This window comes from Podarcis cretensis (assembly GCF_951804945.1).
Source record: "Podarcis cretensis genome assembly, chromosome: 2".
In the NCBI taxonomy this organism is placed as follows: domain Eukaryota; kingdom Metazoa; phylum Chordata; class Lepidosauria; order Squamata; family Lacertidae; genus Podarcis; species Podarcis cretensis.
The window spans coordinates 23819114-23845420 of record NC_137171.1 but is presented as its reverse complement, the minus strand read 5'-3'; the positions used below and the strand labels follow the sequence as shown (position 1 = coordinate 23845420).

The following is a 26307-nucleotide window of genomic DNA, read 5'->3' as shown; positions in this document are numbered from 1 at the left end:
TTTTATGTCCTAACCAGGTTATAAAATGATACATTATGTTGTTAAAGCATTTCAGCTTTGAGTAACCATTGCATATATTTCTCCCCACCACCACCACCAAAAGAACCAGGTTTTTAGGGTGGCAGGACAGAATTGCCCACAGCATCAAACATTCTGGAAATTTTGACTCTCTGCATGATGTTCAGAACAAGACATCTCATCAACTACAACAAACAAGCTTAAGCATGCACATATGCATCATTAGATCCTAACAAAAACACTCTACTGTTATTGTAAACATACACACACATTTAAAAAAAATATTATTGAAGAATACTGGGAAACAGTCCATTTCCTAATGAAGTCAATGGGAAATCCCCCCTTTGTAAACAGTGGTTGATTACACTCTTTGATCATAAGATGAGAAGCTGTTAAAGGGGGGGGGCATACACTTTAAATCAAAATACTGAAATATAGATCTTAGGGAGCACTCCTAAAACAGGCTTTAGTCAGCTGAAGGGTGACTGAAGTAAAGTACGTACTGCTCCTCCAGCAGAGAGGAAGGCTCACCACCAGAAAAGCACTTGTGCCCCCAGAGAAGCACCCATTTTTGCAGCAGAAAGACCTGCCAGCAGAGACGAACTGTATTTCCATAGCAGTAGAGGATAAAAAAGGGTGTGTCAGAGGCAGATTGGGAGAGGCCTTGGATGTGCAGGATCCACAGTCCCTTTGTTTCTCTGGCATGCCCCCACAAAGGCCAAAACTACACCAGCACTTCTCCCCTTCCACCGATGTCAGAAGAATGGAAAACATTTTATAATGCAAAACAGGAACAGGATACCTTCCACCCTGACCAGATCCAGCACATCCACTCCTCCTGAAAATATCATCAGGCTGAAACCCCTTCCCTATAGTAAAAGGCTATGATGTTTGGAACTTATCGGACTGGAAAAAGTGTTAGGTAGGGGGAGGAAACCAAAGTTTGTAAAATAGTGTATGGTGTGGGGGAATGGCCTCCCTGCTAGGAAACTGATAGCCAGTAAATTCAGGCCGTGTTTGTCTTTTTCATGCATCACAACATTAATGTATGAAATTTGCTGCCCTAAGATTTGAAAATGGCAGCTAGCTTACATTGTTTTAAAAGCAGGCTGGAGAAATTTATGAAGGATAGATGGCACCAATGGCTACATTGATTCTCCAGGACCAATGACATTAAAATTCTGATCAAATAACAAATTTGAGGAGCAATAGCAGGTGAGAGCGCTTTGGCTTTATGCCTTGCTTCTGGATTTTCCAGGAGGTATCTGTTAAGACGCCTTGGGAAGCCGGATATTGAACGAGATGGACTTTTGCCTGATCCAGCTGGGCTCCCTTTATTTACTTATGCAAATATTCTAAAGGTAGAGGAATTTTCTTTTTTCTCACTCAGCTTAACGTCCCTTGTAGTGTTATGAATCCGTGGCATCATTTGTTCAACAAATGATGAACATTTCATCATTTCAGCCTACCTTGATGTGTCAAAAACAATAACCTTCATAGCCTACCTACCTGAATCTTCATAGCCTTTTAAGATTTATTCCAATTTCTTTCCATGCTAACATTATGGCTGATGCATAACATTAAACCAAATGTTTAAGATAAGCTGTGGCTTAATGCCTCGTACTTGAAAGCACCCATTGTGTTCCTCTCCTGCTCCTTTCATTGGCACACCAGAGAGGAAACTAACCAGAGGCTTGCTTTGCATTATGTACAAACCATGGCTCATGGTTCATTACCCCCAAAATACACCACAAGCAGAAACCAAGATTCATTCTGGGCTGGCAATTCATGGTTTGTTTAAGGGAAACATATAATGCAAAGCCAGTCTTTGGCAGGCTGGGGAGCAAACAAACCAAAGAAAAGAATGGGCAAAGAGAACAATAGGGACTTCACAGTCCCACTATTTTAAACCATAGTTTAATTTGACATGTGAACCAGGCCTAAAAAGACACTTAGTGACCATACTGTTGAGACTAAATTACAAATGCATTTTCTTCTAAAGCCAGCAAATCAAAGAAATGCATGTTTATTTTACCCCAAGATTCCAACTGTTGAGACGAGCTTCAAGGTCACTGTCATCCAAAGACATTTTTTGTGTGTGACGATCCTCCTGGAATATTAAATGTTCAGATGAAATGTTATAGCTGGAGCAAACATGGAGAAACAGCAAAGCAAAAAGTTTATCATTTCTAATAAGGAAATGTTGGCCAGTGTTGGAAATTCATTTTCTAGCTCCAGTTCAAGGTGGATCACATATTGAAGTTGCTCAGGCAATTTACTAATCCAAGCAGAAGTCCCAACACATTAGCCACTAACAGTGCAATCCTACGTATATGTACATACAAGAAAGTCCCCCACTGTTCACTGAAACTTAGTCCCTAGTATGTGCTTTGGATTACAGGCTAAATAAATATATGGGGGGGCGGGCGGGAATGAGAACTGCATTTTATTCTGAACAGTCTACTCTAGGTCCCATAAATTTAAAGCAAGCGGTGTCTGTTTAATGCCACTACTCCCCATGAGACTGTATTTGACTGCTGGTATTTCTATATCATGCAGCTACAGTGAGTACCCAATATGTTAATCAATAACGTGGTCAATCATCTAAAGCCCCATAACTAATCAGTTATTCATGTCTTTGGTGACTTGCTTACAAAATCTCAAAAGAATTCCTCCCAACTCCTCAGCAATCTGTAGAAGGCAACTACTACAAATATACACAAGTCTAGCCTTGAAAATTATTAGGATGGCCTTCTCACACAAGTGGGCCATTTCGGAAACAAAGTTTGTATGACTTACCATATCTGATGAAAACATTCCCTTAAAACCCACGCTGTCAAAATGCAATGGTCCAGGTAAGACCACCATTTCTGGCTTCATAAACCATGGTTTATGGACCCAGGAATAAGCACCCCTTTTCCTTTCCCCATCACAAGTCCAGCACTGTTTAAATGTCATTTAACAAACCAGTAAAATAAGCCAGGATCTTCATGCTGAAATACAAGCCAATCTCCATTGAACCTTGCCATGTATTTCAACATGAAGATCCTGATTTGTTAACTGACATTAAAACAGTCCACTGGTTAGGACATAATGAGGAATTTTGGCTTAATGCAAGCCAGAAACCTTGTGCCAGAGCAGGCATGTAACATTTCTGTATGAAATGTAAGGTTTTTGTCCTATTTATCACAAATTTCTTGCCTGTACGGTTCATGAGTTTCAGCATACAAACTGACCATTCAAGAAATTTTACTGCAAATAGAAAATAAAAGAGAAAATAATCTTACTGGTGTTTTTGAGGTAAAGTTGTTCTCTTCTGGCAGATGAAGTGGACTCATAGAACGGGACTTTAGTGCTCGCTTCCCATTATATGTATATTGTTCCCTATTGTAGGCGGGAGGGGGGAATACAAAACAAATTAGAGCTTACTGAAAACTATTGTTTATTTATTTATTTCATTTGTATATCACTTCCCATGAGGCATCTCAAAGCAATTTACAAAAAAAACATTTGTTTATTTATATTTCTATCATGCCTTTCCATCACAAGGGTACTAAAAGGCCATATGAAATTAAAACAAAACATAAAATATGTTGCATTATAGAAGATAAAGCCATTAAACAAAGGGGGGTGGAGCAGCTGCAGCCATTTGAACATCCAGGGATATTATATTCCTACATTACGTTATACTAGATAATTCATAGTGACCAATGAAACATTTGCAAGCTTCTTTACATAATATTTCCTGTCTTAACTAATACTATTTCATTCCAATTAACCTTAAACTATTTGTTAACTGCCTTGATCCTCCCTACAAAAATAATCAAGAAGCATGCCACTGGTAGTTTAAGTGCTTTTTTTAAAAAAATATAACTTTTATTTAAGATTCAACAATAACAATAAATCAACAATAACTAAAACATCAATTCATTACAGTTGACCATCTTTAACAATAGTTAACAAACTACAAAACATCACTTTGTGTTAGTCAACTTTTCATGTTTAACTTTATCTCTTTCTTAGCAGATCAGAAAGAAGGAGACGAAAAGAAAGGGGGGGGAGAGAAAAGAAAAAAAAGGAAAAGGAAAAAGGAAATTAATAAAGAAAAGAATTGAAAAAAAGTATAAACACATTTAACTTCCGATTAGACTCATTGTATTATTATTTCTATTGTTCTTTCACACACAGTTCCAAATTACTGTATTACTTTCTTTATTTTTATCAGATACCAAAAGCATTATGTTTCTTATTTTACAAGAATCATTCTAGTTCTTCCAGGAGATGTTTATTATTAAAATAGTTTTCCAGGTATTCTTTAAAGATTTTCCATTCTTTCTGTACTTTCTGTTTTAGATATCCTATGACTCTCCCTGTCATCATAGCCAACTGCAGATATTCTATCATTTGGACCTGCCACTCATTTATCGTAGGTGTTTTATCACTTTCCCAATTACTTGCAATTAAGATCCTGGCTGCTACTGTCATATACATAAAAAGTGGTCTAACATCTTTTTTTATTTCTGATGACATTATGCCTAGGAGGAAGGTTTCAGGTTTTTTCTTAAATGAGAACTTAAATAACTTTTCTAATTCATTATAGATTGAAAAATTCCTTAATGGCTGTGCATTCCCACCACATGTGCATATTAGTTTAAGTGCTTTCTTGTTATTTCGTTTCTGAAAGCTGTGACCCAAGCATCCTTCCAGACCTTGGCAGATATACAGGCTCTGACCAAGAGGCTGATCCAGAAAGTCATGGTGGCTTTCTGGCATGGACAAACAACCACCTGGTGGAAGCTCATCAGCGGTGGAAACAGCGCCAAGAAGAAAGAAGATGAAACTCAGCAAAGAGGACTCATTTGCAACATTAGATACAGGCCTTCCCCTTGCGGAAGAGGAATATGTTACATCTACTCAACAACCAAAGCTATCCCCCTCCCCTTTTTCAAAGCTATTTTTGTCTTTGTATCAGAAAGGCACCCAGCCAATTTGGTTGCCAATAAATATTGCTGCAGACATTTCTGAGATCATGGTCTTTCCAACGGGTGGCTCTTGTCCAGATTTGTTAATTGTCTTACTTTAAATGTTGTGAGGAGGATCCTGCGCCCTTTCAAAATGTGGGTTTTTGGGGGGAGTGGGGGTTATTGGGTTGTTGTTTTTATTTTGATTATGTACTTTGTGGTTTTATATTTTATTCTGTGAACCGTCCTGAGACCTACAGGTATAGGATGGTAATAATGATGATGATGATGATGTAACAGTTTAGCAACCTCAATAATTTATGTGTAACTGAGATAAGTTACACTTAGATAAGTTAGGGATGCGGGTGGCGCTGTGGTCTAAACCACTGAGCCTTGAGCTTGCTGATCAAAAGGTCGGCAGTTCGAATCCCTGTGATGGGGAGAGCTCCCGGTGCTCAGTCCCAGCTCCTGCCAACCTAGCAGTTTGAAAGCACACCAAAAGTGCAAGTAGATTAATAGGTACCGCTCCAGCTGCTCTGGTTTCAGTGTTCCATTGCACCAGAAGCGGCTTAGTCATGCTGGCCACATGACCCGGAAAAACTGTCTGCGGACAAATGTCGGCTCCCTCAACCTGTAAAGCGAGATGAGCGCTGAAACCCCAGAGTCGTTTGCAACTGGGCTTAACTGTCAGGGGTCCCTTTACCTTTACCTTAGATAAGTGTTTTCTTTAAATGTGTGTATCACTTTTCTCCCCATCTGTGGCAATATACATAAACCAATATACATAAACAGCTAATGTTTCATGGGCAGTTGTCAAACTTATGGTAATACTTATTGGAAACAGTGGAAAAAAAGGTTTTCTGGCAAATGACCTGTGACCAATTTGTGACGTGTGAAAATTCATTGATGAATGATTTCATAAATAAATGCCTCCAAAGCAAGACCTTGTGCCTGTGACATTTTACTATGCATTCACAAGTTGCAGGCCAGCATCATGTCCACGTGGCAAGTTGTAATGCCCATGGAAAATTATACTTAGCTGCGGCAACACCCTAATGCTTTGCTTCTTTTTGAATCAACATTTATCATTTGCATGGAAGAGAAATGCCGCAGAGGTTCCCCTGTTTAAAAATAGGATTTTATAATAATGAACATCAAATTTCATCAGCTGGCTCCTGAATTTTCCTTTCAATATCCCAGCCACCAATTCAAGAATAACCACATTGCCAACTGACACCAGTGCTTTAGTAGCTGTTACTACTTTTGCACTTTCTGCCAGGCTATTTCTCACAGTGACATTCTTGCCTGTGATGGGGGTTTGAAATTTGTGTTCAAGACTGCTTTGAACATCTTACAGGGTTATACTGTTCCCTGAGGCAAGGAAAGATACCTTCAGCATCTCAGGTGATTTTTTTGTATCTCTAGATCAGGGTAGAGAACCGCTCTTGGCACATCAGACTTCTCTATTTGACCCATGATGCTGTCACCCACTCTGCACTTCATGTCAGACAGGTTTTTTTTGTGCAGCTCCCAAAATGCCTGACCACCTTATGAACCATGCAGGGACCTCTCAGGCACGCTGAATCTTGGAGCTAAACAGAAAGGTTCTCTTCCCTTCCCAAGCTTGCTGTGATCATAAATGATGAACAGAGTTTAGAACTGCCATATCTGATACACTATATAGCAGACTTTTCATTTCAGAAGAAAGCCTAGGAAGCAAGCTTCCCATTTGGTTGAATAATGGATGAATACAAAAACAAAAATCCTGTTTAATATTTCATTAATGTTTAAATTTTTAAACATTCTATTTTCTCCTAATTGTTAAACAAATTATTAAAACATGCTAGAAATGTACATAACATCTTGTTATATTTCATCCATAAACTGTACTGCTACAAAAAAAAAGTGCTAGCTATAAGAACCATTTCTTAATGCTAATCAATTAGACTTCCTGTTCAGATTCTACTCCGCTGATATGGGTGCATATTAGCTAGGAGTTTGCTCCAATTCATGTTGGAAGTTTATTGCTTGGTCAAGCGATCCTAAAGTGGTCGTGGGGATATTTTGTGGTGGAAGAACCCTACCTAATCCTTGGTGGCTCACACCTGCTAGCCAGAAAGTGGGAGTGGCTGGTTTATAACATAGGCCATTAAGCAATGTTCCATTACCTGTGACATCGTGTCATTCAATCCTAGGGACTGTGGGGGACTATGGTTGGCTGGCTAGCTACAGTGGTACCTCTGGATGTGAACAGGATCTGTTCCGGAGCCCCATTCGCATCCTGAAGCGAACGCAACCCGCATCTGTGCGTGCCACAATTTGCCGCTTCCGTGCATGCGCATGTCATTTTGAGCATCTGCACATGCGGCGAAACCCGGAAGTAATGTGTTCCAACCCAAAAATGCTCAACCTGAAGCTACTGCAACCCGAGGTATGACAGTACATCACTTAAAGTGGAATAAAAATCTTAAAGAAAGAAAAGTTGTAAAAACAAAACAAAAAAGGCCATACCTGCCTTTACTGCTTAAATCACCCTACCTCACCATTTCTTTTTTAAAATCCCATCATTCCTAGCTAGCAAGACCAGTAGTCAGGAACAATGAGGCTCGTAGTCCAAAAACAGCTGGAGACCAAAGCTTGGGAAATCCTGTCCTAGAATGTCACTGTCAGTATGTGTAGGCAATAAAAAGCTAGATGGGCCAATGATCTGACTTGTTTACAAGGTAGGCTTTCTGTATTTCTATGTTCACATTCCCCAGGGATGGGGAACCTATGACACTCCAGTGTGCCTCTAACTCCCACCAGCCTCTGCCAGCATGGTCAATAGTCAGGGCTGATGGGAGCTGAAGTCCTATTAATCTAGAAGGCAATCCATTTCCCATTCCTGGTACAGACCTATGTAAATAAATGCAATAAAGACCTAAAAAAAAGGAGAAGTTTTTCTACTAAACTCTACCCATCCAACCATTTCTGAATTAAAATGATTGATTCTCCTCTGATCAATAATGTTTAATGCTTCTGAGTCCTTAACTTGTAAGAAAAGCTCTTCAGGAAATAAACTAATTCAGTTGGAAACAGAGTAGCTACCAACATAACATACTTGCAGAGACCACCCTACCAAAAAACTTGGCTAGCAAAAAAATAAGGAACCTCTTTTAGTCTATTCTACAGAACAAGATCGCCACCTGCTGACAATTTCAGACATTTACACCAAGAAACCAGCAATAGCCATCCCAAAAATAATTCGTACTTTTTACCGCTTCAGTTGTGGGTCAATTTCTAGAGCATAATGAGAAAACAATTCAAGTCATTGTGCTAAAAAAAGAATGCTGCCTGTGTATGTAGCTGTTCCTTCCTTCTTGCATATTTCAGAAGTCTTGTATCATCTTGCTGAATTGTATAGATTAGTAACCAAAATAATGGTTCACCCAGTCTCATAAACAGTTTGACAGTCTTGCAATGTGAGATGATTTTTGTAATAGCTAAATATGTTTCATCCTGCCAAATATGCCAACTAGGACACTGGTATAATGTATGTATTGGTGGATTTTAGGGCTTCCCAACCCACCTGACTGGGAGTGGGTGGGAGTAGATGGGTGGGAGTAGATGATTAGCAGCTAGAATGCAGTCATGCCAAACTGCTAGCTAGAAAAAGAGTTTTGCGTGAGTATTGGGAGAATCAATTCCACTTAAAGAAAGGCACTATTTTTCTGAGTGCCTGTCCATTCCCATGCTGACCCCACCCCCCTCCGAATATGTTTCTTTACAAACATATACCTAAGCTCTCAATATTCACTTTGTTCAAGGCTGCTGTTCCTGTAAAGATTGCCACCTAAACTTGCTACTGATCAGGGTAGTTGAAAGCATGAAACTATAAATATTATTCATTATCAATAGCACTGCCTTTTGGCAGCCCAATACAAACCAAAGGAAGGCATTCTGACTCTGAAATGGGAATCTCTCCTAGTGAATGAAGGAAACAGCATATCCAGGGAAAGCTCTGACTAAAAAATTAATAAAATAAAAATCAAGACAGAGGATAGCTGTTAAGGACCCTAGAGAAGTCCTCTACCACCTCTCATTCCTCCCTCTGCTCGCTATGAGTACCTTCCTAAAAAGGTTATGTTGGATATTTTTTAAAGTTCAAGAGACTAGATGGGCTGTTCTGTTGGACAGTTTGATGTATTTATGAAGCATTCATGATTTCTCTAATACATCCTTAAGAAAAGGGTGCTACGGATTCTACATCGTTAATAATAAAAAGCAGCCTTGAACACAAACAGCATAATGTAAAATGTTGTTAGAAATGCTTCACAAATAAGGTTTTAATCAAAGATTTTTTAGTAACAATGATCAAACGCATATTGAAGGGGGGGACAGCTTTTAAGATTAAAGTGATTTTTCAAAGTACAAGGAGCTATAAAATTTGAGGCATTAGACTTCAGCTCCAAGTTTCAATAAATTACTCACCATAAAAAGCACATGTGTGAAATATTACAAATAAAAAACACTCGTCTTTTGTTGAGGGGGGTATATTTACTCATGATGAATCAGGTCATGACCAGTAAACACTGACTTTAGCTACCTACCCAAACTGCTTGCCCTAAGTCAAAGTTACACCTTAAAAAAAATTTTTTTACCCATAATCTCCACAGGAGGCTAAATTAGATCACAGGAATAAAATCATGGTAAGAAAAATGCCCTTCTAAACAAAGTAATCAAAACATTTTGTTCAAACAAAACAAACTGGAATTATATTCAAACAAGTACTGCATTTGCCACGCTAGAAAGTTCATTGCAAAAATCTACAATTCTTTTTGCAAAGAAAGTCAAGCTGTTATCCAAGGACTGCGTCCAAGTTATAGATATGCATCTAGAAATAGAGAAATGCAGTTAAAAATTATTTGGCTTTTCCTGTAGCAGTCAGCAAATTATTTGCATTTCCTGTAGCAGTCAGCCAAATAGTTTGTTCACACAATGCTTCTTAGTTACCTTACTCTTAATATTAAGTGTAACCAACATATGTTTCCAGGACTGTAGGGTCTTACTGAGGAAAGGTGCTACATCCCTCATTTAAAAATACAGCCCAACACAGATTTCTTTCAGTTCTCTGAAAATTCAGCTGCAAAGAAAACTCTGGGCTGGGTTATATCTAACAGCAAACCATGGTTCAGAGCTACAGCAATGAGTTTATGTTCACATCATATTCCCAACTAGCTACTTCCTCTTTTGCAGAAGTCAGAATTTGCTATTATATCCAAATTGGCAAATAATTATTTGCACTTGCCTTTCAAAACAGGGTTACAAACCGACTGAAGGTACATTCTTTCACCTTTGGTGGACGTGCCCAAGGGTTAAGGCTTTCTGGGAAATGATTTATAATGAAATGAAAAAGGTATTTAAGTATACCTTTTTGAAGAAACCAGAGGCCTTTTTCCTGGGCATGGTCGGCCAATTGGTGCCAAAGAAGGACAGAACTCTCTTTTTGTATGCGACAACAGCAGCAAGAATACTCATCGCAAATATTGGAAGACACAAGATCTACCCACTCTGGAAGAATGGCAGATGAAGATGATCGACTACATGGGACTGGCAGAAATGACCAGCAGAATCCGAGATCAGGGAAAAGAGTCGGTGGAAGAAGACTGGAAGAAGTTTAAAGACTATTTGCAGAAACACTGTAAAATTAAGGAATGCTAGAGGGATGTTGGATAGTAACTAAGTGGTTTTCAGCTGTAATGCTTAAGAGATAGAAAATAAGGACTTGAAATAAGCAAAAGATTTAATGGTGAGGACTTGCTGAACAAACAATTTTGAACTGGAATATAAGAAAGGGTGGTATGAGGAGGTCTTGAAAGTAAGGTAAAAGAAACTATGTAAATGGAATTTATACATGTCTTTTTTGGTTTTTTTTTTGTTTTTAAATTGTTTTTAATTTTCTATATTCTTGTATTCCTGTTTTTTCTTCTTTTTTCTGTTATTATGTATTAACCTTGAAAATTTTAATAAATATTTATAAAAAAACAAAAACAAAACAGGGTTACAAACCAGCTTCAGCTTCTGATTTTAAGCATACATCAGTTTGTCAGTTCAGATACAATATCAAACTATGCTTAATCAAAGGGAAACATATGTGGGAACAGAAATCTTTTGTCACACAGTAGTACAGTGGTACCTCGGGTTAAGTACTTAATTCGTTCCGGAGGTCCGTTTTTAACCTGAAACTGTTCTTAACCTGAAGCACCACTTTAGCTAATGGGGCCTCTCGCTGCTGCCGTGCCACTGGAGCACGATTTCTGTTCTCATCCTGAAGCAAAGTTCTTAACCTGAAGCACTATTTCTGGGTTAGCGGAGTGTGTAACCTGAAGCGTATGTAACCTGAAGCGTATGTAACCCGAGGTACCACTGTACTTGGTAAAGGTAAAGGACCCCTGGATGGTTAAGTCCAGTCAAAGGTGACTATGGGCTACAGCGCTCATCTTGCACAGGCTGAGGGAGCCAGTGTTTTCCACAGACAGCTTTCCGGGGTCATGTGGCCAGCATAACTAAACTGCTACTGGTGCACAGAGGACCGTGATGAGTGCCAGAGCACACGGAAACGCCATTTACTTTCCCACTGCAGCAGTACCTATTTATCTACTTGCACTGGTGTGCTTTCAAACTGCTAGGTTGGCAGGAGCTGGGACCAAGCAACGGGAGCTCACCCCATTGCAGGGATTCGAACCACCGACCTTCTGATCAGCAAGCCCAAGAGGCTCAGTGGTTTGGACCACACAGTAGTACTAAACCATTATTTAGCATTATACCTGAACTATGGTCTACAATTCAAATGAGGTGCATAGACAGAAAGCATAACAGAAGTGAATTTCTAAAGCAAGTTGCACAGCCGAGTTTACAGCCACCAGCTAAGTTAAAAGCAAAAACTATCCTTCTGTTGCACAGCAAATTCCAACATCAAAAGAGAATCACAGTATAATGACTTTTACTTTTATTGATCCTTTCACAGGATCTCAAATTCATTTACAACAAGGAACAATTATCTGTAATTACTGTATACCCCACACTTCCTCCTGTAGAGCCCACAGAAGCTAACAAAAAATAGAAAAATACTCTCAGCCTTAAAAAAACAACAACATAGCAACAATAGAATACAATGCAGCAGGCAATAGGAGTTCGATTACTCAACTCTGCTCCAGCTATAAATCCAAAAGCTAAACATGCAAACATGTCTAAGGCTTAAATTAAGACTCAAAACTAATCTACAAAATAAGTACCATAACTGGTGGAACCATTCCACTCATTAATGCATGGTGGGTCGTCTTTGTTTCTGGGGCCTACTGGCACATTTGCAAACCAGAAAACTGCCATGGGTATCACCTGAGGGATAGCTCAGTTGGTAGAGCATGAGACTCTTAATCTCAGGGTCTTGGGTTTGAGCCCCATGTTGGGTGAAAAATTCCTGCATTGCAGGGGGTTGGCCTAGATGGCCCTTGTGGTCCCTTCCAACAGTTCTATAAATCTATGTATGAAACACACTGCCACTGTGCATACAGCGAATTATTATTTCTTTGAAGCCTAATTTCAGTGGGAGGAGGGGACACTGTGAGCACCAGGGAAGACCTCCACAGAAACATGTGTACACTCAAGTGCCATATAAGCAACCAAAGACATTGGTTGCATTAAAGAAGAATAAATAATAAAATCAGGGTGATATGACATGCCAAAGGCTTTCTAAATGTATATTAAAAAGTCTTTTAAAGAATTGGAAGAAAGGGGGTGCTAAGGAAGACCTGGGACGCAGGTGGCGCTGTGGGTTAAAGCCTCAGCGCCTAGGACTTGCCGATCGAAAGGTCGGCGGTTCGAATCCCTGCGGCGGGGTGCGCTCCCGCTGCTCGGTCCCAGCGCCTGCCAACCTAGCAGTTCGAAAGCACCTCCGGGTGCAAGTAGATAAATAGGGACCGCTTACCAGCGGGAAGGTAAACGGCGTTTCCGTGTGCGGCTCTGGCTTGCCAGAGCAGCGATGTCACGCTGGCCACGTGACCCGGAAGTGTCTCCGGACAGCGCTGGCCCCTGGCCTCTTAAGTGAGATGGGCGCACAACCCCAGAGTCTGTCAAGACTGGCCCGTACGGGCAGGGGTACCTTTACCTTTACCTTAAGGAAGACCTCTCTAGGAATAGGTTTACAAATCTTGGGGTAGCCACTGAGAAGCATAAAGAGCTTTACAAAATTAGAATAAGCAAATGAGGGCAGAAAAAGAATACCGTGTTTTTGCATGCCCACTAGATCATTAAAAGCCCTAATGAAGCAGACAGGGACCTCATTCTTATCATGCATGCTGCTGCTGACATCATAAGCACTTCGCTTGTCCCTCACCACCACTGCCACACCACTGGGGAACAAAGCCATGGTCTGGCTTAATGTTACGTGCAGGCCCTGCCTCATGATTTCTTTCTCTCCAAACAAACCACGAGCAGCAATCCAAAAGCAAATCTTGGGTTACCGCAGTAAGCCAAGGAAAAAACCACGAGTCCAGGTTCAGATATAACACAAAGACAGACCATGGTTTAGTTTATCAGCAGGTGTGAGGAAGGAGTGGTATCAGCAGAATGCACATTCACATTAAACCAGTTTATTTCAACTATAATTTAATGTGATGTGCAAGCCAGGCCTTTTATGGCCCTTCTCTGCAATTTACACTGTAAGCACAATTTCTTAGCGTGAGTGCCAAGGTGATGTTTTAACATGCTTCAAAGGCGTCTCTTTTCAGTGTTACTCGTTTTGGATATATTTATGTAGATTAGCAAAGCACTTCTTACCTGTGTCCAAGGGGTGAGGTTACTAGAGCAGACTCCTCTCTAAAAGATACCTTCCAGGATTCATCCATTTTAGAATCACTTTGTCCCAGCTCTCCCATGACCCAATCAGGTAAACCTTCTGGGCTGCTGTTCCACACTCTTGCTGAATTTGGTTCATCAAAGTAGATAGACTACATTTAAAAAATTAAAAAATAAAAACGCTTTTAAGTTTCCAGGAACATATCCTAGCTTCTCTTCATAAACTATGAGTTTCCAGGACCTAGGCAACAGAAGTGATGTATTATCACCAAAATACTTCTACACATATTCCGGAAAGTGATAACCTTTCAGAAACTTGACTTTCCGTTCTAACTTATCCTTGACTGTGTTTAACACAATTTATCAGCTTCTTGGCTATCTTTGCCATTTGCTTAGTATCATTTTTAAAAATAAAACATTTATGTCAGACTCAGCTGGAGTAACCTTTTCATATTTATTTTGAAGGTCAACTCTGTATTAAACTTCTCACTTGGTTTCACAAACTCTTACCACGCTGCATTATCTCCTATATACATATTGAAGAGCCAGAAATATAAAACCTTCATAAATGGTCACGCATTTTGCTATCATCAAACACCAACACTGTCCAGCAATTTAGACCAACTACACCATACATCTGTGTCCCAGTGACACACCCGAGTACTTGTGCCTTAGCTTATGTCAGAATAGATTCTCAAATTGCTCAAGTTGTAAAGCACTTTGAGGAGTTCCATAGTTCAGGTAGACAAACAAATTGATACTGGACCCCATTTAAAGTGTTGGAACCAGTGTACAAAGCCCTGGATGGCATGAGGTCCAAGTATCTAATGCTTTGAGATCAGGAGGTACATCCCTACTTGAGTTTCCAAAAACAGATATGGCCTGCAGTGTGATAACGTAAGGCAGTCCGAACAACAGTATCCATATGTAGTTCTTTTAAAACCTCTTAATTGTATTTTATTATGCTGTAAACTACCCTAGGCTTCTATGAGAATGGCAGTTTAGCACAGTAAAAGCAACAATAGCAAAAATAAAAGGCATTAAAAAAGAATTCATATCCCAAATTGTTTTGTCCTGTTTGCAACTCCAAAAGGATCTCTGTGTGCATTGCCATAAATACAAAATAGGTACGTTAACTTGATGACTATGGATGAAATCCAATTAGTGTTCTTAGCACAGCTGCACTGGAGGGAGGCATCCATGAGAAGAAACCATTTTTGCTGATTCTCCATCCCCTGGCACTCCCAAAATATTGCCCTAGAGAAGATTCCCTAGGACAGGGCAAGGGGGAATCTGCCAAAAACACCATGCCGCCTCTTGGGAGAGTGAGGCCTCTTGCTGCATCAAAAGCCCTCAGGCTCATACAGTGACAACTACTATCCTTCCATAACAATGCACTTCATATTTACCATGTACGAAGGAAGAGTTTTCAGTGTTCCTGTTTCTGGTTTCTGTGTAAAGGGGCCTTCCAGCACTCCTCTCTTCAGCATATGCAGAAGCAGCTTTCCATACAAGTTCCGGTTCTTCCTACCCACAGTACCTGCGCCTGCACCTGAAGGCTCACAAAGCTTTTTGATCCAAAGGGCACACCTCTGACGTTCTGAGAAGGGTGGGGGTGGAATGTATCAAGTGTAAGAAGCTGATATTACAGCGGTCTAAACATTTACCTTTTCTATCAATAAATAAATTTATGCCGAGCTGAAAATGTTTTATTGTAAAATGTAAACTTCAAAAGAAATCTTTTGGAAGTTAGTAATACTGCATAAACTGTTACACTTACACAGACTAATTAACACAGGGAAGCACTCGGATACTGGTAGTTTGACTCTTAACGCATGTGTTTGCGTGTAAAAGCTACTTATAAATTTGAAGGAAGTACAGGCTATGAGCTTTATTCAAGCATCATTCCGCTGATGGTAAGGCTTGGATAAGTGCAACAAGAAGTAATTTTTAGGAACACCCTTTCCCTGCAACACAAAGATACATTATAAATCTGTTCCAAGGTGTTAGGGGATACATGAAAGCAGATTTAGTGAATTAATGCAAAATAAAATAAAATTGAGCAATACCACAGAATACACCTCTATGGATTTAAAGTTTGCCACATGGGACTTTTTTTATATACGTTAGAGAAAAAATGTAATGTGTGAATCATCTGTATATTTTGTGTATTACAAGTTTGAATATACACCTTTATAATTTTTATACACTAAATCATACATATTTTATGTATAGATTTTCTCATACTATATATGAAACAGATCTAAATCTTTGGATCAGAGTGTGGTATAATCACACCACAGCCTTAGCAACATTTTTTTTCTAAGCATACCCCTTCAAATTCTTGTGATGTTGTATACATTTCATGGTTGTGTTGGGAGACAATAAATGAAAGCATTTTAAGAACAAGGTATTAAATTTAGTGATAAAATACAGATATATTCCCTCTACAGAATTAAGGCCAAAATGTCATGTGTGTTCTTCAGGAAGTGAAACAATTTTCTATCCTCTTTATGAAAAACCACATCCTGTTACTAATATACTGAGCCTACTTGTGAAAATATTTTAACTAGAGGAGTAAATTCAGCAACCTCTCATGGCATTACAGTGGTTGTTCTTCTGTAACAACATGTACCACTAGTAGGATTAAAAAACTGATCAACAAAATATTTATCAAGCACTTACACTTTGTAGATTACATCCACATAGTAAGTCCATTCTCTGTCTGTAATCTCTAAATTTATAAAAATGCTTTTTTCATTCATTAATAGCAATAATATTAGTTAACCTGCTATAGTGTTTATTTGTTTTTAAGTAAGATCAGGAAGAGAAGTTTCTAAAAATCATTTGTAATTTAATAAAATGGTATAATCCTCAACAAATCCTATTTGTTTTTAATTTTCATTATCTCTATGTGATTAATCATAAAATAACCGGAATTCTTTATATAAAAGTATATTTACATCATTAAGAAGGATGAGCCTGAATAATCAGTATTAACAGAAATGCTTAAAAGATAAACAATGAAAACAAATGTTATGATTATGCACATTTGTAGCACTTTTCAGTATTTAATTTGGTAAAGCATTTATTCCATCATTCCTCTTCCTTCAGTAAACTGACACTAGACAACATCACCTGCACTCTATACACAGCGCAAGTGCCAGGGAGACTGTATCCCTTTTCTTGGAACAACAATAACTGTTCACATCATCGAATCCTAACTTACCATATTTTATATATTTTACTAATCCCTCAATCCAATTTTATACCCAGCAAAGAATATTGCACTAGGCTTCCTCCCTATGGGTTGCATTCAACACTGTGCAAACAGTTCTACTTGCGCAACAGAACTCTCCCTTCTGCTCATCTGCCCATACAGCCCCCAAATCTGCCCCATTTTGAGGGTGGGGTGGGCTGCAGGGGAGAAAAGGGGTAAAGTTCTGCTCAGGAAGCCTATGCCCTTTTAAAATGTGAGTTGTGGGCGGCGGCTATTGGGTTGTGCTTTTTAATTTTGATTATGTATTTTGTGGTTTCATATTTTGATTTTATTGTGTGAACCGCACCAAGACCTCCAGGTATAGGGCAGTATATCAATTCAATCAATCAGTCAGCAAGCCTGCTGTGCAAGTGGAGCAGAAGAGTTGGATACAATCCTATGCTCCAGGGCTACTGGAATTGGGCAGTCATCAGCACTGTGACCCTGCACTTGAAAGCCCTTCAAAAGCAAGTGACAGGACTGGATTCCCAGACTCTTTCATTGCATGAAGCTTCCTCAATGAATTGAACATCCCCCATCACTATACCCATGTCTCCGAGATCTGGGTATTTTGTGTATAAGGGAAGTAGTTCAAGATCAGCAGCATATATGATTTTTGTTACTTTTGCTCAAGACACACAAAGTTGTTAGACTAGTCTTAGCTGCCTAGACATAAAGCATGCTACACACAGCAATCCAACTGTAAGCAGTGCTTTGATATGATAAATTTACTCAGACAAAAACTCATTCTTCCCTCCCCACCATAATATTCACAACATACCATGAGTCCATAAGATAAATTAGGACTCAGTTTATTTATAAGATCATGGTTCTTGATCATATAGCAAAGCCAAGATTAAAGAGCATATATGTTTATCTTATTTGGTTTAAGTGTGCTACTGTAAAATGGCAAAATAAAATATTAATATTGTTTCATTCTAATGTTTACCTGATTTGTGAGGCAGTTTCAAAACATAAGGCTTCATATCCACAACATAGTGATCAAATTCTGAATCCAGTTTCTCCCAAGTTTCTTCTTCACCACTCATTCTGCTCATTCAACAATCGGAATATAGATGTGTTTAAAAGGATAACTGGAAACACAATGCAAAAAACACAATGCAATCTTTTATTTTAAATAATACTTTATTTATACACAGCAAAGTTCAACAAACAGGTCTCCCAGCTTGGGCCAAATATAGTCCATTGTAAATTGCCAACACAGATGTTAAAGAGCAATGTAGGAAGTAGTAGTGTGTCAACAGAACTTGACATCTAAAACAGATGGAAGTGAGATACTGCCTGCCTCATACTCTTCTCAAAATGGCCCTCCCAAAAGAAGAACCTGCTGACAGGGATATATATCATGTCCATCATCTGGATCAGAGTTTCCCAAACTTGGGTCTCCAGCTGTTGTTGGACCACAACTCCCATCATCCCTAGCTAGCAGGGATCTGGATTGAAAACCAGTAACAGTGGCAGCATACACAAAACATATTTAAAGCACATTTCACACACACACACACACACACCCCAAGAACCCTGAGAAATGTAGTTTAATAAGGGTGCTGGAAATTGTAGCTATGTGAGGGATAAGCTACAGTCAGAGAAACTGAGATATGAAAGCTAGGAGCTAAATGCACCTTAAACCTAGGTTATGGCCACCTTTTAAAATAACGATACAAAGCTGAAAATGAATGAACAGCAGCTAAAATATTATAAATATATTTAAAAAATTAAAAAAGTCCAGTAGCACCTTAGAGACCAAATAAGTTTGTACTTGGTATGAGCTTTTGTGTGCATGCACACTTCTTCAGATACCCAACAAGGCTACGTACCTGAATCTAAAATATTATGTTCATTCTTCACATGACCTATTCCATTTCCTGCCTACCCCTTAATATTGTTAAGTGGGTATTTTCTCCAGTCTTAAGAGAGTAGCTGGAAGTGGGGAGGCAGAAAAAGGTCCTCCTTTCCTTCCACGCTGCAGTTTTAATCTGAAATCTTAGGCGCAGTACTGTGCCCAGACCTCAGAAACTGCTCACGCTAATGAAATTCCCTGTTGCAAAATGCACCTAGAACACTAGCTACAGTTACCAAGCTTCTTGGGTTTAAATAGAATTTGGAGAAGACAAACAGTAATACTACCGAAAAAACTATCAGAATTATATGTGGAGTTTGTGCAGAATTTGTTAAGTATAAGATAAACATTGCTTTGCCAAGTTAGAAGCTGCAGTCAATGTACTTGAAAGCATGCCTCCACTGGTTAAAATTGAACTGACATTCAATTAATATGTATCATAAGCAAGAGACATAAGATAAACACTTCCTTGACATCATATACATTGTTACTCTTTTGAGCTTACTTGCTTAGCTAAATTGGTTTTCAGCACAGGTCAACACAGATATTTATCCTCAAAAAACTTCACTGTATTATCATTATTATATCTTTTTATATTCCGCCTTTTTCCCTGACAGAGACTTAAGGCAGCTTACAGCTAAAACAGAAACAGCTAAAAACATATTTTTTAAAAGCAATAATTAAAAAACAATTAAACACTAGTAGAACACACACACACACTGCTTTTTTCTAAAAAAAAATGTTTAGGGTTACTCTCGTTTTGACTTAAGAAAATCACCATTTTATAGCTCAAATCGGGGGAAATAAATACAGTAAATGGACAAAGGTACAAAGATTCACAAAATATTTAGTGGTATGCATACCCCTGCGTCCCCCCAGAAAAAAACCACTGTATATATGAGATCACATACAGATCAACACAAATAAAAACACAACACCTGCCTTTCCTTAAAAGCATTCAGTTCCCAAAAGACTGTTAGAACAAGCACATCTTCACCTGCCAGAGAAGGACAACAAGTCTAACTTCTCTAGGAAGGGAGTTCCAAAGTCTGGGAGCAGACACTGAGAAGGCCTTCTCCCACAAGTATGCCTGTGAGGGTGGTGGGAGCATGGGAAGGGCCTCCCTTGAAGATCTCACAGCCCTGGCAGGTTTATATGAGGGACTACAGTATTTCAGATATCCTTGACCTAAGCCGAATAAGATTTTATGGATCCTAACCAGCACTTTAAATTGTGCCCACAAGCAGACCAGTCACCACTGGAGTTGTATGCTTCCTATAACCAACCCAGGTAAACAATCTGGCTACAGCTCTTTGAGCCAATTTGAGTGTTCTGTTTAAAAACATTGTTCTAATTGCATTATTTTGCCGTTTCTCTCCCACTAACAAATCATCAGGCCGGCCGGAGTAGTTTATCTCCACCCTACAAGGATGTGTATATGACATGGCCGCAGCAAATCTCTCAGGCAGTAATCCTGTGCACCCTTATGCCCTAGTAACGCTTACCAAACATAGTGGGACACAGACACAGAATTGTTGATATGGGATTTTCAGTGGAAAGGCAAGGACCCTGCAAGCGCAATCCTTGGCACATCTGTGCAGAAATATGCCTGACAGTTCAATGGGACCTTGATCAGTGTACATAGGACAGCTGCCTTTTTAACCCCACCATAAACGCGTTCACTCCAAGGTCCCCCCATCCCGACCCCACCCCCCAAGTTCAATGGGGCCAAAAAAACACCCCAATGTAAATGTGCAAAAGCCAGAGCCGGATTACCATATAGGCAGCATAAGCACCAGCCTAAGGCCCCCTCATGCCTTTCAGGGGCCACAACGGATCCAAATGGCTACGGTTTGTTTTTGTGCAATGAAATCAGTTTGTTGAAATTGGTTGGTAAAAATGAAATAAGGGACGCGGGTGGTGCTGTGGGTTAAACCACAGAGCTTAGGACTTGCAGATCAAAAGGTTGGCGGTTCAAATCCCCGTGATGGGGGTGAGCTCCAGTTGCTCGGTCCCTGCTCCTGCCAACCTAGCAGTTCGAAAGCACGTCAAAGTACAAGTAGATAAATAGGTGAAGGTAAATGACGTTTTCCGTGTGCTGCTCTGGTTCGCCAGAAGCAGCTTAGTCATGCTGGCCACATGAGCCGGAAGCTGTACACCGGCTCCCTCAGCCAATAAAGCAAGATGAGCGCCGCAACCCCAGAGTCAGCCACGACTGGACCTAATGGTCAGGGGTCCCTTTACCTTTAAAAATGAAATATAGTATTAGGAGATAATTTGCGGGAGGGGGGGGCAAGATTTCGACTGCCTAGGGGTTTAATCCGGCACTGGCCCATGCCCAGGCTTATGCATACCTACTCGGAAAATTAGCCCCATCCAATTAAATGGGATTTATTCCCAAGCAACTGTGCAGAGGAGGGCTGCAACAAGCTCCTTAAGCACAGAAATGACAACATAGCTCCGTTTACCTCGCGCAGTCCACGACGTCGAGGCTTTGGGCAAAGGTTCGCCCCCTGGCAGAGAAAGAGAGGGAGGTTGGCAAACCCCGCTTCCCTCCACCCCCCCCACACACACACACACAAGGGCGAGGCTACAAGGAGATGCCACAGAAGTGGGTCTGCGGTGGTTGCAGTGAACTGAGGGAGTGTCCTAAACCCTCCACAGGCCTCCCAAACCTGCGCCTCCCTCTCTCCCCCCCCCCCCGCTTATTTCAGTGGGGCTGAACGACGCGACCCCGAGAAACGGGGCTCCGAGGAGAGTCGGCGCGGCTGCCAGGAGACCAGCCAAAAGGCAGCCAACGGTTCAAACCAACCCCGCCCTTTCCCGCCGGGCTCCCTCAGCGAGGGGCAGGCCCGACGGGCCCGAACTACTTCCGCTTCCGGCGCAGCGAGCTCGGCTGCGTCGGCGGGGTTGCTAGGCGACGCGGCCTGCGCTTGGGAAAAGCGGCTAGGCCTCGCCAGGAGTGGCGCCGTTTTAAGAGAGTTTTAAGAGGGGTGTGTGTGTGAAATTGCGTGTCCCGTTTGGAGCCCTGCCGTCATCAATGGGGTTTCGGAGCCAGTAGGCTCAGGTGACAAAGGAGAATTGACAGACTGCTGGGGAGCTGCAGAGGGCGGTGGTGGGCGCTGGACATTTATTACAGGCGGGATAGAATAATAATAATAATAATAATAATAATAATAATAATAATAATAATAATAATGGTTGCTGTTTATATGATGCCCACCGGCTCAGGGCACGCACTGCTCCAGGTGCCCGAGTGGCTGGCTACACAGCTGATGGGGGGGGAGAGTAAATTGCTATTAGGGGGGTGGCAAATATCAGTGATTCCTTAAGAGAGGTGCTGGATTCGGTTAAACCACAGAGCCTAGGACTTTCCAATCAGAAGATTGGCGGTTCGAATCCCCGCGACGGGCTGAGCTCCCGTTACTGGGTCCCAGCTCCTGCCAACCTAGCAGTTCGAAAGCACGTCAAAGTGCAAGTAGATAAATAGGTACCACTCCGGCGGGAAGGTAAACGGCGTTTCCGTGCGCTGCTCTAGTTCGCCAGAAGCAGCTTAGTCATGCTGGCCACATGACCCGGAAGTTGTACGCTGGCTCCCTCGGCCTACAGAGCGAGATGAGTGCCGCAACCCCAGAGACGTCCGCGACTGGACCTAATGGTCAGGGATCCCTTTACCTTTACCTAAACAAGCTATAGCCTAGGGCCCCATAAATTGGGACGCGGGTGGCACTGTGGTCTAAACCACAGAGTCTAGGGCTTGCCGGTTGGAAGGTCGGAGGTTTGAATCCCCACAACGGGGTGAGCTCCAGTTTCTCGGTCCCAGCTCCTGCCGAACTAGTAGTTCAAAAGCACGTCAAGTGCAAGTAGATAAACAGGTACCGCTCCAGCAGGAAGGTAAACAGCATTTCTGTGTGCTGCTCTGGTTCGCTAGAAGCGGCTTAGTCATGCTGGCCACAACCCCAGAGTTGGCCATGACTGGACCTAATGGTCAGGTGCATAAATTACCATATAGCATATATTCAACACAAAAAAGCAACAAAGGACAGCTGGACACATAAAAGGGGCCCCATTACCTTCAGTAGCTTAGGGCCTCATCAAACCTAAATCCAGCCCTGTGACAGACTGTCCCTGCTTCACTTCCCAGGAGCTACTGCCTGGCCTCCCCACCCCCATTATTAAAATTCTTTTATATCTGCTTGCAGTCACTTACTTTACAGTAGCCTGTATCCTGCAGTGATGGTGTTTTTTAAAAAAATAAGAAGACAATCACTATCTTGGGTAAAGAAGTGCCACAAAAACATGTTTGTTCTGCTGTATATTACCAAGGGCTAGAAATGAGCCTCATGTCAGCATATTCAGTGACAGCCTGAACACTTCCTGGGTCCTTGAGGTACTGAAAGGGAAAACTTTTGCGTTTGTGTTCTTCCATTCTCTCCACTCTCCCACCTTTCACTGCAAGTCAAAAACGTATTTACTTAGACGTCCATCCCACTCAGTTCATTTACTTATTTATTATTACATTATATTTGTATCCTGCTTTTTGGGCAATAATTTGTCCTTAGAGCCACTCATAGCAAATGCAAATTGGATGAGGATTCTTAACTCAGCCCAGATCGCTGTCTCTTGGCTATTGGTCTCTGCAGCCACAGCAGGTGCTGTAATTCTCCCAGCGGTTTGACTTCAGTCCCAAAGGCACACTCTGTTGTATCCTGAGACAGGTGGATGCCAACCATTTCTGCTCAATACAGTTTCAGCAGTCATTGACCAGTAAAAGTTGCTAAATATCAAGTGACAACAGCTATTATTCTTTATACTGTTCCATGAATGTACATGGTAAACATACTTCAGATAGGGATAGCTACCCTGTGGCCCTTCAGGTTTTGCTGAACTACAACTCCCATCAGTCCCAGCTAGCATGACCAGTGATCAGAGATTATGGGGGCTGTAGTTCAACCGCATCTGGAGGGCCAAAGTTTCCCAACACCTCTAGTAGACACGAAGGGCCAGGGAACTACAAGTCACCCTGGGCCTAATTTCCGAAGGGATCATGTTACTGTATTTTGATAGCTTCATTTTCAAGGACTGAAGAAGAGAACAGCTTGTAAAAGGGAAAGAATTCCTGTACAGATTTATGTGACTTGATAACCTGCCTAATTTCTATCCAAGAGTGAAAAGGCAGATGTCACTATGCTCACCATAATCCAACTACAAAAGAAAGTCCCTGTACTAAACATATGTTGCATACCGTCCCTCCAGAGGTATTGATTCTGAAAATACAATGGTTGAATATGTACAAATCCCCAATGTGATACAACTCACAATTTGAATTGTAAAAAAAGTATTCATTTAGATAGACCGTAGCTTGCTGCTTTTTTAAACCTCCCCCCCCCCATGCTCTCTTATCTTTGCAAGTACCACAGCAGGTTGCCACAAGAAGCATAAACACAGCTTGAGGCACTCTTTCAGTTGTCTACAAAGAAAAAGGCAGGATTCATTCATCATAATAAACTCTTGAAAACACTTCTAGTCACAGTATAATATTTCAGGGTTTCTGCGCAAACCTTTCATGTTTGAAATGTGAGTCACAAAATTCATTTCACAGCTTCAGAGGCTTTGGGGTAATAATTTTTATTCTACTTGCCAAGGGATATAATTACAAAAATACCATCATTTTACTCTGGAAGAATAGTGTTTTAAGCGCTTTAATGCATCCATCTTGGAAATTGGTAAGTAGAATGAATGAGCCACCATTGGTGGGGTAAGTAGAATTCAAGAAAACCTCAAGTTTCTTGTTTGGAAAATCAGTATGACAGAACCTGAATCCTGCTGTGATATAACAGCCAAGTAGCATTTTGTGATATTTTGAGCCAGTCAACACGCATGTTTCTTGACGTATTCTGTTTTGCAATGCATTAGTTGTGAAACAGAAAAATATTTTAAACAGTGAAAAAGCATATGCTTGAAACCATTCTTACTAAATGCTTAAGTATTATTTACACAATATTAGGAGTAGATTTCGCTTTGTAACCCAAGCAAATCTTTAATAATAAAAAATATATAGGTTTTTAAAAAAGTAGATCTCACCAGGGAGGTATGTACTTGTTTGTCAGTTTGTAAATATCTAGATATTTGTTCCCTGTCTCTCCCCCCTCTCCAGATGTTCTGATTGGTACATTGTTAAGTAGCTTGATCTGCACACACTTTATTATTGTCCTTTTTCATGTTTCGTTTCTTAATCCTATTGTGTTGGCTTCTGGATACAGGAGCAATTCATAACAATTCATTGACATAAGTGTGGGGAGGCATCAGACCCACAGCACCAGCTACAGGCCTGACCAGAACTCCAGCACTTTGCTTCATTGTGGCTCAGCACCTACAGGGATCAATGGATCTTGGCCATTGTCAGAAAAGGACACCAGTTTGAATTTGCCCAATTTTCCCACCTTATTCCTTATCCTCATTCAGGTCCAAAAGGCTTCAGAAATACTAGCTGATGCCATCAAGAATCTGAGCAGCATATAAATGATAGAGCCTGTTTTCCTGGGGCAATGCCTGCTATTCCATTCTAGTCACCATTCCCAGGAAATTGGGGACTGGAGGGCAATTCTGAATCTAAAGTGGGTCAAAGACAATACAGTGGTACCTCGGGTTACAGGCGCTTCAGGTTACAGACTCTGCTAACCCAGAAATAGTACCTCGGGTTAAGAATTTTACCTCAGGATAAGAACAGAAATCGTGTGCCAACGGCACGGTGGCAGCAAGAGGCCCCATTAGCTAAAGTGGTACCTCAGGTTAAGAACAGTTTCAGATTAAGACCGGACCTCCGGAACGAATTAAGTTCTTAACCCGAGGTATCACTGTACTGGAAAGCCCCAAGCCACATTGGATCTCACAGAGGCCTGTCTTCACATACCACTTCATCAGCTTCATCACCAGTATGTGAGATTTGCATACCAGGGACTTCACTATGAATACAACTCTCCTGATTTGGCTTGTGTGCAGCACCAAGTGTATTCATGTAGGTATTTGTAGCAGTTGTGGCCTGTCTGGGGAAATAGGTGGTCCATGCATTTGCTTATTTAGCCAACATCCTGATCAGACCAGGCTCCAGGGACAGCAGGATCTAAAAAATAGCCAGCTGACACCTGTACAGCCCATGCTGCACCTAGGAGCATGGATAGACACACAGACGAACACTGTGAGCCTGCCACAGGTATGTCTTTCAAGATACACAGGGATGAGAGAGATCTTGTTTCAAAACCCAGATGTTTTTCTCCTAGCCCAGCTACAAGGGGCAATGGTTGTCTCCACAGGCTGTGTCTCCTGGGGGAAGTTCCATTCCACAAGGCTACAGCAGATCATTCAGGTAGCAG

The 26307-nt window shown here is 40.9% G+C and overlaps 1 protein-coding gene across 5 annotated transcripts in view; it reads right to left on the bottom strand.

The window, feature by feature from the left end:
• CEP112 (centrosomal protein 112) overlaps positions 1-21797 on the bottom strand; it is a 210426-nt gene extending 188629 nt beyond the window's left edge. For 4 of the 5 annotated variants that reach the window (XR_013835792.1, XM_079965385.1, XM_079965387.1 and 1 more), the window contains exons 1-6: positions 21403-21797; positions 18023-18167; positions 15224-15414; positions 13797-13966; positions 3306-3402; positions 2054-2128 (exon numbers count right to left, since the gene is read on the bottom strand). Coding sequence is in view for 4 of the 5 variants with exons in the window: in XM_079965385.1 (XP_079821511.1) it covers positions 2054-2128; positions 3306-3402; positions 13797-13966; positions 15224-15414; positions 18023-18131 (642 nt within the window). In the remaining variant the exon portion in view is untranslated. The remainder of the gene's footprint in view (positions 1-2053; positions 2129-3305; positions 3403-13796; positions 13967-15223; positions 15415-18022; positions 18168-21402) is intronic. The other variant, XM_079965388.1, reaches the window with a different exon arrangement.
• Between the last annotated feature and the right edge of the window lie 4510 nt (positions 21798-26307).